The 11,585-nt window shown below is 41.4% G+C and overlaps 1 protein-coding gene across 1 annotated transcript; it reads right to left on the bottom strand.

Annotated features, from left to right (window-relative positions):
• Positions 1–1,011: 1,011 nt before the first annotated feature.
• Positions 1,012–11,441, bottom strand: LOC138962843 (uncharacterized). Its single transcript, XM_070334808.1, has 8 exons — positions 11,394–11,441; positions 10,353–10,561; positions 7,498–7,663; positions 6,244–6,464; positions 5,233–5,343; positions 4,889–5,018; positions 3,604–3,700; positions 1,012–1,831 (listed from the first exon to the last, which is right to left on the bottom strand). Exons 2-8 carry the CDS (start codon positions 10,490–10,492, stop codon positions 1,692–1,694), a joined length of 1,005 nt encoding a protein of 334 aa, XP_070190909.1. The 5' UTR covers positions 10,493–10,561; positions 11,394–11,441; the 3' UTR covers positions 1,012–1,691.
• Positions 11,442–11,585: the final 144 nt, after the last annotated feature.

Here is an 11,585-nt window from a genome sequence, read left to right on the forward strand (position 1 = left end):
TTACAGTGGCTCCTGCGATGCAAGGCCCCTCTGATGAGAGGACACCTCTCATGAAAAAACACCTTTTGTGTTCACTTTGTCCATTACTTTGACCAAAACATAACTGTCATGAAAGGACACCTGCAATGTAGGGGACACTTCTGGCTGGTGCTGTTCACCGCAACATATATTATCTACAGTGGAACCTCCCGTTTAAGACCTCCAAACATCAGGTCTTAAATTTAAAGGAGGGGTCTAAAAATGGGGGTAATTTACAGAGGTTATGAACAGAGAAAACAAGGTCTTAACAAGTCGCGTAAGGCGAAATTACTACATTTAGTCAAGCTGTGGAACTCACAGAATGAAACTGAACGTAGTCCGCCGCGAGTGCAAAACGCAGTGAAAGTGACGAGCCTGTTTGGCGCGGCAGCGGTTGCGCTGTGCTTCATAGCACGCTTTACTGTACCTCTCTTCGTTTTAACTTTCTGAGCGTGTTTTTAATCCAAACATATCATATCTATATGTTTTTGGAATCAGGAACCGACAAGGAATAAGATGAAATAGTTTTTAAATCGATTTCGGAAATTTAATTTTGATCATAATTTTTATATTTTTAATTTTCAGAGATTGTTTTTAATCCAAATATAACATATGTATATGTTTTTGGAATCAGAAAATGACGAAGAATAAGATGAAATTGTTTTTAATAAAAAAATAATTTTAATTACAAGTTTCCGATTTTTAATGACCAAACTCACTCATTAGTTTTTAAGCCACCAAGCTGAAATGCAATACCAAACCCCGGCCTTCGTCGAAGATTGCTTTGCCAAAATTTCAATCAATTTAATTGAAAAATGAGGGTGTGACAGTGCCGCCTCAACTTTTACAAAAAGCCGGATATGACGTCATCGAAAAAATGAGAAAAAAAAGTCCGGGGATATCATACCCAGAAACTCTCATGTCAAATTTCATAAGGATCGGCCCAGTAGTTTACTCTGAATCGGTCTACACACACACACGTACAGACAGACAGACAGACAGACACACACACACACACACACACACACACACACACACACACACACACACACACACATACACCACACCCTCGTCTCGATTCCCCCCCTACGTTAAAACATTTAGTCAAAACTTGACTAAATGTAAAAAGGAGGGAGTCTTAAAAGGGGGGTTCCACTGTACCCAGATTTTCACAAGGAATAGGAGTGTCCTCCTACAGCAGAACCTCCCTTTATAGACCTTCAAAAATCTGAGAAAACCAGGTCTTCAAAAGGAGGGAGTCTTAAAATGGGGGTACATTTATAAAGGTTATGCACAAAAACAAAGTCTTAAAAAACGGGGAAAGTCTTAAATCGGAGGGTCTTAAAAGGGAGCGTCCGCTGTGACAGCCATGCATGGACATCTGTGGTGGTGTGGCATGAATATTCATAGGAGAAGGAAGGTGGATTTAAAAACTTTGACAGCAACTGCTCATAATTGCTAATATGTCAGTGTTCTAAACACGGAACCAAACAGCTGCAAACATTTTCAAAACATGCGTCTATGCGTGAGCGTATGCATGTCTGTGCGTGTGACACTGAATTTTGTCAGTAAAAAGACTTCGCAAAGTCTTTGCAAAATCAACTCCCGGCTCAATCAAGGACAGCCTTTAGGAACTGTTAGTGTGTTGCCATAGCAGCCAGATTGTTAAACGATTATTCGAGAAAGTCGACGACCTCTTCCAGCTCGCGGTCCTTGGCTTGCTTGTGCGCCCAGCGCTGCTCCATGACGTGGGCCGACACTTGCCACTTCTGGTGGAATATCTGCTTCTTGTCCAGGGGACAGAACTTGCTGGCTGTCAGAAAATAAAAGCAAACATGAAACGACTTTCAAAACATCAAGAAACAAGAAGGGCAAAGCCCATACGACTCACATGCTTGACCTTGACCTTTACATGACCTTGACCGTCAAGGTCAAATAACTAAACCTAGCAATGACATCATACACTAAGAACTGCTTTACACATTTTTCCTACCAAAATACATGTGACCTTGACCCAAGGTCAAGGTCATCCAAGGTCATGCAACACAAAGCTGTTAATTCAAGACATAGGAAGTACAATGGTGCTTATTGGCTCTTTCTACCATGAGATATGGTCACTTTTAGTGGTTCACTACCTTATTTTGGTCACATTTCATAAGGGTCAAAGTGACCTTGACCTTGATCATATGTGACCAAATGTGTCTCATGATGAAAGCATAACATGTGCCCCACATAATTGTTAAGTTTGAAACAGTTATCTTCCATAGTTCAGGGTCAAGGTCACTTCAAAATATGTATACAATCCAACTTTGAAGAGCTCCTGTGACCTTGACCTTGAAGCAAGGTAAACCAAACTGGTATCAAAAGATGGGGCTTACTTTGCCCTATATATCATATATAGGTGAGGTATTCAATCTCAAAAACTTCAGAGAAAATGGGAAAAATGTGAAAAATAGCTGTTTTTAGACAACATTTATGGCCCCTGCGACCTTGACCTTGAAGCAAGGTCAAGATGCTATGTATGTTTTTTTGGGCCTTGTCATCATACACCATCTTGCCAAATTTGGTACTGATAGACTGAATAGTGTCCAAGAAATATCCAACGTTAAAGTTTTACGGACGGACGGACGTCCGGACAGACGGGGGGGACGGACGGACGGACGACTCGGGTGAGTACATACGACTCACTTTTGCTTCGCATGTGAGTCAAAAAGCGGTACGGTGAAATCCCCTTTTGAAGACACACGAATCTAAGACCTCCCCTCCTTCCTTCTCAAAAAGGATTTGGACAGTTGGTGAATATCAACATTGTCAGTGCTGTCACTATGCGCAGCTTTCTCAGAACAGGTACAAACAAACTTAAATCCACCCTATATACACATAAATGCACACTGCACCCCTCCCCCATCCCAAAAACAATCCTTCTCCCAGATAAGCACAAACCCACACCACCCTGCCTCAAGCAGTACGGGGGACCCCCCCCCCCCCCCCCCCCCTTCAAAAAAACACAATTTAAGACTCCCTCCCTCTTAAGACCCTCTATTTCTTCAGACTTTCAGTTCAAACTCTCGGTAAAATTGCCCCCATTTTTCTTCTTCTTCTGCGTTTGTGGGCTGAAACTCCCACGTACACTCGTGTTTTTGCATGAGAGGAGTTTTACGTGTATGGCCGTTTTTACCCCGCCATTTAGGCAGCCATACGCCGCTTTCGGGGGAAGCATGCTGGGTATGTTCGTGTTTCTATAACCCACCAAACTCTGACATGGATTACAGGATCTTTTCTGTGCGCACTTGGTCTTGTGCGTGCGTGTACACACAAAGGGGGATAAGGCACCAGCAGGTCAGCACATAAGTTGACCAGGGAGATCGGAAAAATCTCCACTCTTAACCCACCAGGCGGCAGCGACCGGGATTCGAACCCACGACCTTCCGTTTTGGAGGCCGGCGTCTTACTACCACGCCATTGCGCCCGCCCCCATTTTAAGACTCCCTCCCTTTTATGACGTGATATTCTAAGATTTGTTGAGGTCTTAAAACGCCAGTTCCACTGAACGGGGGAGGCTGTGCTAGACAAAATGGTGAATACCTCCAAATGGGGGTGTTTTCATGTACTTGTCAAGACATGTGAAGTGAAAGAGATGACCGCAGTACACACGCTCAATGCCAACCTCCCTGTTTAGCTCCTGAAAAAAAACCCACAGAGTGAGTCATTGCTGTATTGGTGTTAACATACAAATCACAAAACGGCAGAAAACTGTTATCAGCAAAACCAGCTGCTCTGAAGCAAATCAACCTCAAATAATATTCAAGAGGAAATCAAAATGATTTCACTCACAAAAGGTATATATATATATATATATATATATACTGAACTCCAAAAGAAACGCAAGTTAAGAGTTATTTAAGGTTTTGTTAAAATTCATGCACTAAAGGTGGGTTTCAGGGGAAAATTCTGCACGAGCATGAGTTAGCATAGTGTCCTGCACGTAGCCTGTGAAAATCACGTGTGCAGCGCCCAGAGTGCGCTGGCCCTCCCTGAGCCCGGATATGAATCCCATTGAACACTTATGGGAAATTTTGCAAAGGGAGCTGAATGCCTTCCAGCCGAGGCCAACAACCGCACCCCAGTTGGAGCAGGCCATCAGGCAAATCTGGACCACCATCAACATGGCCACTGTCAACCGCCTGGTGCGCTCCATGAGATGTCAGGCCCTTGTCAACGCCAATGGGGGACACACGCGTTACTGAGCCTGGCGGTGAGAACTTTCTTTCGGTAACGTGTTTTTGTCAGTGACAATCAAAGAACATTGCCCCAAGATGCTTTGTGCCAATTTTCGTGAAATTCGTTCGATTCGATCTCGTCAAAATGAAATGCCAAAGAATGAGATTAAATTTCTTTAAATTTCAACTTGCGTTTCTTTTGGAGTTCAGTGTATATGAAAAGTTATCTTTTTTAAGACACACGGATGTAATGTTATGTGCCTCTCTTTACTCTCTTCTTTGATGATTGCCATGGTTCCTATTCGTTATACTAAGAACGCTCACTTTATTGCATTAGTGTACCACACACACACGCACACTCACACACATGCATACCCACACAGAGAATTAGACAGCCAGACAGACACAGCCAGACAGACACAGCCAGAAACACACACACACACACACACACACAGATGCACACACACACACACACACACAGATGCACACACACACACACACACACACACACACACACTCACACACACACAATTGGACAGACAAATGTACGGTCAAACAGGCAGACGAACAACTACAACAACAACAGCTTTGTGTCAGCGGTGAATAATCAGGACAGTCAGATTATTTTTAACACAGATATGACTTCTTACTGTAGGATCGGCAGGCAGAATCTGCTTCTTGCAAAGCGGACATGACTCGAGAGGATAGCGCTTCAAGCAGTCCCGGATAAGGTACTCGCACACTGGACGTATCGACGCCTTAGGCACAAAAGGAGGGTCCCTGCAAAATAAAGTTCCGTTCTGGTTGATGAAAGATTTCTGCCTAAAGTAAATTACTTCGAATCACTTCGCCAACATTTTGCAAGCGGGTAGCCACACGATCTTCAGACAAGCTCATTATCTGTTTCATGAGTGTTTGTCTGTCTGGGGGGGGGGATCTTGGAATAGAGAATGGGGGAAGGAAAGCAAGATGACACAAGCTGCAGTTGACTTACTTGGGTTTCTTTCTAAGAGGAGGCTGCACGCATCGACGGGCTATTTCAATGGACTGGGCCTGGAAGTTGACTTTGAGAAACTCGGGCAAGTTATGTTCTGTTATCTCTACCCTGTAATAAACACATAAAATAAATTAGATATCACACATGAATACACATGTCCTTGTTGCTTTGAATAGCATTCTGTAAACTTGATCAGATTTATTGATGCGTCTGAATGTGCATAACCAACGCAAAGAAGTCAATTAGAAAATGTTTCACTTTTTTCTTCTTCTCGGAAATAACTCTTGTGTTGGCTTTAATGGCCTGTGAAAGAGTTGTATTTCTTTTTGAGGCAAAGTGGGAATAGACAAATTCTGAAAATAACTGTCAGGTTTGTATGGGTTGTGAAAGAGTTAATACCCTTGATTTTTACTCGGACAAACATTGGATTGGCCAGTCACTAGCGAGGGATGTGTCGGAAACACATGGACAGGAGCATGTGTGACTTTAGTTGTCAGAGAAAAAGCAAGAGTATTCACTCTTTCTCATCCCATAAAGAGTTATTTCCGAAAATCGTCTATTACCAGTGGAGACATATGTTTTTTGCACTACAGTAAATAATGAACTCCAATCTACACGTTTTAAAATGAAAATTGCATAATATCGAGAGGTCACCGTATTTTCCGTTCTGACAATGGCATGCCTCCACTGGTTCCTAGGGCGCATAAAAGATATCTTTTCCGAATTCATCTATTATATTGTTTCTCTTGTAATAGAAAATCTATTTGTGATTTTTAAAATAAACTGAGTCTAATTACGAATTATTTAGTAGCAGCATTATTTTCCTTGTAAGCTAAATATATAAACATTCAACACATAAAACAAGGGTTATTTCTAAAACAAAAGTTTTATGCTTGTGCTTTCACTTTCACTTTTAAGCTTAGAATGCATGATTTCCATTGTAAAACCAAGGAGACACTTTCTCATTTGCAAACAATTTAAATCTTAACAAAGCAACACTATACTTACGTGATTTGCTTTAAAGGATAAGTTTCTGGCACATTGACGACAATGTTCATGAAATAGTTTTGCTGTCGAAATTTCAAAACAATCTGGGATGACTTCTGTTTTAACTTAATATCGTCTTCGGGTGTGAGGAGATTTTTTTTGATGAAGGCAATTTCTTCGCTGCATACACAAAGGGGATTTTCATCCAGAAAAGTGTTGATGAAGTTCATCATGTGTACCACCTGAATCAAAAAGAAAACTTTGTCAGCTGATGACATGATATTGATAATAATAATAATGCATACTATTTATAAAGCGCGAGTATCCAGCGTTAAACCCTGCTCAAAGCGCTGCACAATCATTAGGGAAAAAACACAATACTTGACTTATTCCTGTAGACTCCCTGTGGAGCATAGGGCAAAAACACAATAACATATCATTATTAACAGTGCAATCACGCACATATCATTATCAATGAATAACACATTGCACTATAATGATTTATCACAAACACACACACATTTAATCAGGCCTGGGAATGAGTAAAAGTGGTTTGGGCGCACTGACGGGAATTTTTTTACCTTTTAAGCATTTTTTAAGGGCACACGGAGGCTCTTTTCTTACACAATTAGAAAAGGACTTCGTCGTATTTACGACGCAAGGTGTATCATTCCCAGGCCTGATTTAATACATTATCACAAACACACACACATGCGTGCACAACACAATGATGGTTCTCATCTGTACATTATGCATAAAACTATTTTTTAAACATAGGCAGATAGGCAGTTGACTGTTTCATTTCTTAACTCACCCAATTTTTAGTACATGTATTACCATGCAGTCCAAGCAAGAAGTTTGATACCAAGAATTGTAAAGGACTCCGGTAGTTGATATATATATAATATTTCCATCTTTCTGCAGCATACAATGATTTTTCAGTTAATAAAATTATCAATACAGGAATAAGATAAGTATTAAAAAAAATGTATTCAATTCTCTTTGCCTGTTAAACCGGCGTATGTTCACCAGTACACATGCATGCTCTCTCTCCTTCTGCGTGTAAGCTGGTTACCAATTTTTTTTAAACGACACCAAGCAATTTCAATAGCAATATTCTCTCTGAAAAAAAGGGACAACACCTTTCCTACCCAAAACATAATCACAATAGCTGTGTGTGTGTGTGTATTGAAGCTTTTGCACACACGACACAGACAAAAACCTTCTTAAAATATAGTCAAAACCCTGAACATTCTGCAGTCCAGCAAATCCTACCTGTGGCTTGCCCAGAAGTTTCTTGGTCTCTGCTTCACACACGCTCATGAGCCCCATGAGTAGTTTGAAGGCCAGAGTCTTACTGCCCAGCTCCACCACCAGTGGTTCATGGGGGTACTTCATCGGAAACAGGCAGGTGATGTTAACCTGCTTGTGATCCGTTTTCCTGAAGACAATTAAGTTCAGAAGGAAGTTATAACTACTATTATAGGACATATCAAAAAGAAAGAACATATTTTATAAACATACCTGATTGATCAAATAACCAAAGGGAAGTAAGCGCTCTAAATCAATCAATATGAGGCTTATATCGCGCGTATTCCGTGGGTACAGTTCCAAGCGCAGGGATTTATTTTTTTATTTTTTATTTTATTTTATGCAATTTATATCGCGCACATATTCAAGGCGCAGGGATTTATTTATGCCGTGTGAGATGGAATTTTTTTTACACAATACATCACGCATTCACATCGGCCAGCAGATCGCAGCCATTTCAGCGCATATCCTACTTTTCACGACCTATTATTCCAAGTCACACGGGTATTTGCATACGACATGTGTAATAGAGTAAGCAAGCGTTATACGGAACCAGTCTCCTGAGAGAATAACAAGCATTGAAATGAACATAAGCGACTTTCATCTTCAAAAATTTGTTTTAAGATTTCTGATTGATTTGAGAAAAAAAAGAAAGCCTTGAATCAATAATGAGTCTGTTAATGTTGCTCCTTTTCTTGTTGGGGGGAGGGGGGGGGTGAGTAGGACGAGGGGGTGAAGGGTGAGGCGTGTGGGTGGAATAGACCCTATACTCGCCATTCAAAAGTGTTTGTGTTCAAAGTTTTTGTTGGCATTAATGGATGTTACAATCAGAGGTCGGTGTGGGCGGGGATGTAGCTCAGTCGGTAGCGCGCTGGATTTGTATCCAGTTGGCCGCTGTCAGCGTGAGTTCGTCCCCACGTTCGGCGAGAGATTTATTTCTCAGTCAACTGTGTGTGCAGACTCTCCTCGGTGTCCGAACACCCCCCCGTGTGTACACGCAAGCACAAGACCAAGTGCGCACGAAAAAGATCCTGTAATCCATGTCAGAGTTCGGTATGTTATAGAAACACGAAAATACCCAGCATGCTTCCTCCGAAAACGGCGTATGGCTGCCTAAATGGCGGGGTAAAAAAACGGTCATACACGTAAAATTCCACTCGTGCAAAAAACACGAGTGTACGTGGGAGTTTCAGCCCACGAACGCAGAAGAAGATCAGAGGTCGGTCTTTTGTAAAGGATCACAGTGTCCGTAAAAGCCAAATGGAAGAACCTGGATTGCCACAATAATCATGTGTCTTTCTCCTAATTGTTTACATATCTACACATATTTGGCAACTTTTTCCCTTTACTCAAAGTCTGTCTGGTATAATTAAGGTTTTACTATGGGAGTGATTCATGCTCAAAGACAAAAATGTAATCAACTGTAAGGGAGAGCTTGATAATCTTGTCATAAATTGCATTCACCCAAAAAAGTGTACCCTGAACCCTCAGAACTGGAAAAGCTATCACATTCAGAAAGGACAAGCTCATAGTCATACTAGTTGTAATTCACAGAGAAAGCGAAGTTATTCTAACATACACTAAAGTATGAAGGTTTTGAAAATCAGTACAGTGGCACCCTCCTTTTAAGAACCCCCCCCCCCCCCCCCCCCAATGTAGGACTCCCTCCCGTTTAAGACCCTGTTTTCTCAGACATTCTGTTCATAATCATAACCTCTGTAAATTTACCCCCATTGGAAGACTTATCATCCCTTATACAGGGTCCCCACTGGTTTTTAGAAACAAAATTCCATGACTTTTCCATGAGCCTCAATAACATTTTCCATGACTAGATCCACAGGTCGCCATTTCCGAACACGCAAACTTGTTACGTCTTGTCACTGCCAGTTTTGACACTGGCTTGCTTTGCACTGAGTTTGAGTCAGTTTCTACGCAGTGTCTCTTCGACAAGCAAGTCAAGCATTTGCTACGCAGTCAGATTATCGGTAATGTTTGCGGGTCCTGTCATTTCACTAAACTGGTCCGACCAGCCACTGTTTGTATCCATCTGCACTTTCGTAAATTCCGTTTCGTAACCGTCACTGTGACTTGACGAACTGTCATTTTTTTCACCGCGATACACAGTTCATTGCGGCGAAGATCTTCCTCGGTAATTCGTTCCAATTCCGCATACTTTTTGTTGTCAAGAAACAACTCGAAAGAAAGTTTCAAACTCATCATCCTCCATCTTGCTTGTCGAAGCGCTAAAGTACTTTATTGATGCAAAAACAAAAGCAGAAAACTTCGACGAAACCGACTCAAATGCAGCACAGACGACACGATGAGATAACGGAAGGAAGTGAGCCTCGCTTTGGCTCAAGTGCCCTTAAAAATACCGTTATTCTCGTATGCAAACACGAACGAGAAGTTGGTCATACGAACAAGCCTTCTGCTGGCGACGCAAATCGCTACTGGCTGGCAAAGGGGGGGGGGGGGGGGGGGGGGGGGGGGGGGGGGATGGCTGGGCAACGAAAATCGCCGCTGGCGTGCTAAAGGTTAATTTTTTTTCTTTCTTATTTTTGTTAAATTCCATGACTTTCCATGACTTGAATTGAAATTCCATGACTTTCCAGGCCTGGAAAATTAAAAATCAAATTCCATGACTTTCCAGGTTTTCCATGACCTGTACGAACCCTGCTTATAAGACATGATTTTTAGGAGGTCTTAAAAGGGGGGGTTCCACTGTAGTTTTATTTGTAATTCACACAGAAAGCAAACTTATTGTAACATACACTGGGTCAGTATGAAGATTGAATGTCAGGACACCATTTCTGACTTACTTAATCTCCACCTTGATCAGATCCACAACAGCAGCAATTAGACGAGTGTCAGGTATTTCTGGAACTTTCTTCTTCACCTCCACAAGCTCAGTCTGGATGAATTTCAGACGTTCGTCTGTACCACTGCTGGCGTCGGCCATTTTTGTGTAATAACCAGAATAATAGCTTCCACACACCAAAACGGTGTCAACTGTCAATCATTGGAACTTCTGGAGATAAAAGAGAGTATTATACATGTATTAGTGAAGAACAATATATATAGCAGTTTTAGCACTATATAGTTCGTCGCAAGCAAGCTTCTGTGATTAAGAAACAGGCTCAAAGTCAAAGTGAGTGAAGAACAAGAAACAGCCAAATAAGTAAATAGAAAAAGAAACAGAGAAAGGAATAAATAAATAAATTTTGATTGCACAGATCCCCCAGTGAAGCAGAAGGGGTATATCTATGTCAACCAAAATTGGGTGGATTTCCTGTAGACGTTTCCCCTGTACGGCAGTCATGAGCTTAGCGTGAGATTGAGCGGTATACTTTCCCACAGGGAATGCACCCTGTGTATTCCCTGTATACAGGAAAAACGCCCACAGGAAATCCACCCACTTTAGGTCGACATAGACCCCTTCAGCCCCATTGAACGTAGGACAAGTTCAAATGACAACAAACAGTTTGCTCACGAAGGCAACATTATGATTGGTGCAAAATAATTGTAAAACCTGTATCCAGATGTAAGACCCCTATCATAAGTTTGCATTTTCTGTAATTCAAAAGTGTACCTATCACTTCGTAAAGTGCTAAACAAGATCCATCATTTAGCAGCACACAAAAAGAAAGGTGTGGTAAGTAAAATAAGATCTCCCAGGTCGAAACAAAGGTAACGAAGAAACGAGTTTCTTCGGCAATCTTCTACCTCTGCTGAGCAGTTTATTGGTTTCAACCAATGACAGATTGTCTGTACAGTTACTCTGTGTGGAAATGGAACTAATTATGTTCCATTAAAAGAATATTTGACTAAAGAAACTCTCAAAAACACATGTGCAGACGAACCTTCGATTTCACAACCACAAACCGGAAGTTGAATTAATTGCAGAAAAGTTTTTCCCCTTGTTGAATCTTCTCGTATTTGGTCGGTTGTCCCCCTTGATGCGCTCAGCTTTTATTTATTTATTGACTTATTGACAGATTTCATCGATTTATCTTCAAATTTGTCGTTTTTGTTGTTGTTAGCTTGTGATGCGA

Source organism: Littorina saxatilis, linkage group LG3, assembly GCF_037325665.1.
Source record: "Littorina saxatilis isolate snail1 linkage group LG3, US_GU_Lsax_2.0, whole genome shotgun sequence".
In the NCBI taxonomy this organism is placed as follows: domain Eukaryota; kingdom Metazoa; phylum Mollusca; class Gastropoda; order Littorinimorpha; family Littorinidae; genus Littorina; species Littorina saxatilis.

Excerpts from the sequence above, each read along its gene's own strand:
- LOC138962843 (XM_070334808.1), bottom strand. The coding sequence starts at position 10,492 with ATGGCCGACGCCAGCAGTGGTACAGACGAACGTCTGAAATTCATCCAG. Across the intron at positions 7,664-10,352 it reads CTGATCAAGGTGGAGATTAA|GAAAACGGATCACAAGCAGG; the intron begins GTAAGTCAGAAA and ends AATTGTCTTCAG. Across the intron at positions 3,701-4,888 it reads TTCTGCCTGCCGATCCTACA|GAGCTAAACAGGGAGGTTGG; the intron begins GTAAGAAGTCAT and ends GTTTTTTTTCAG.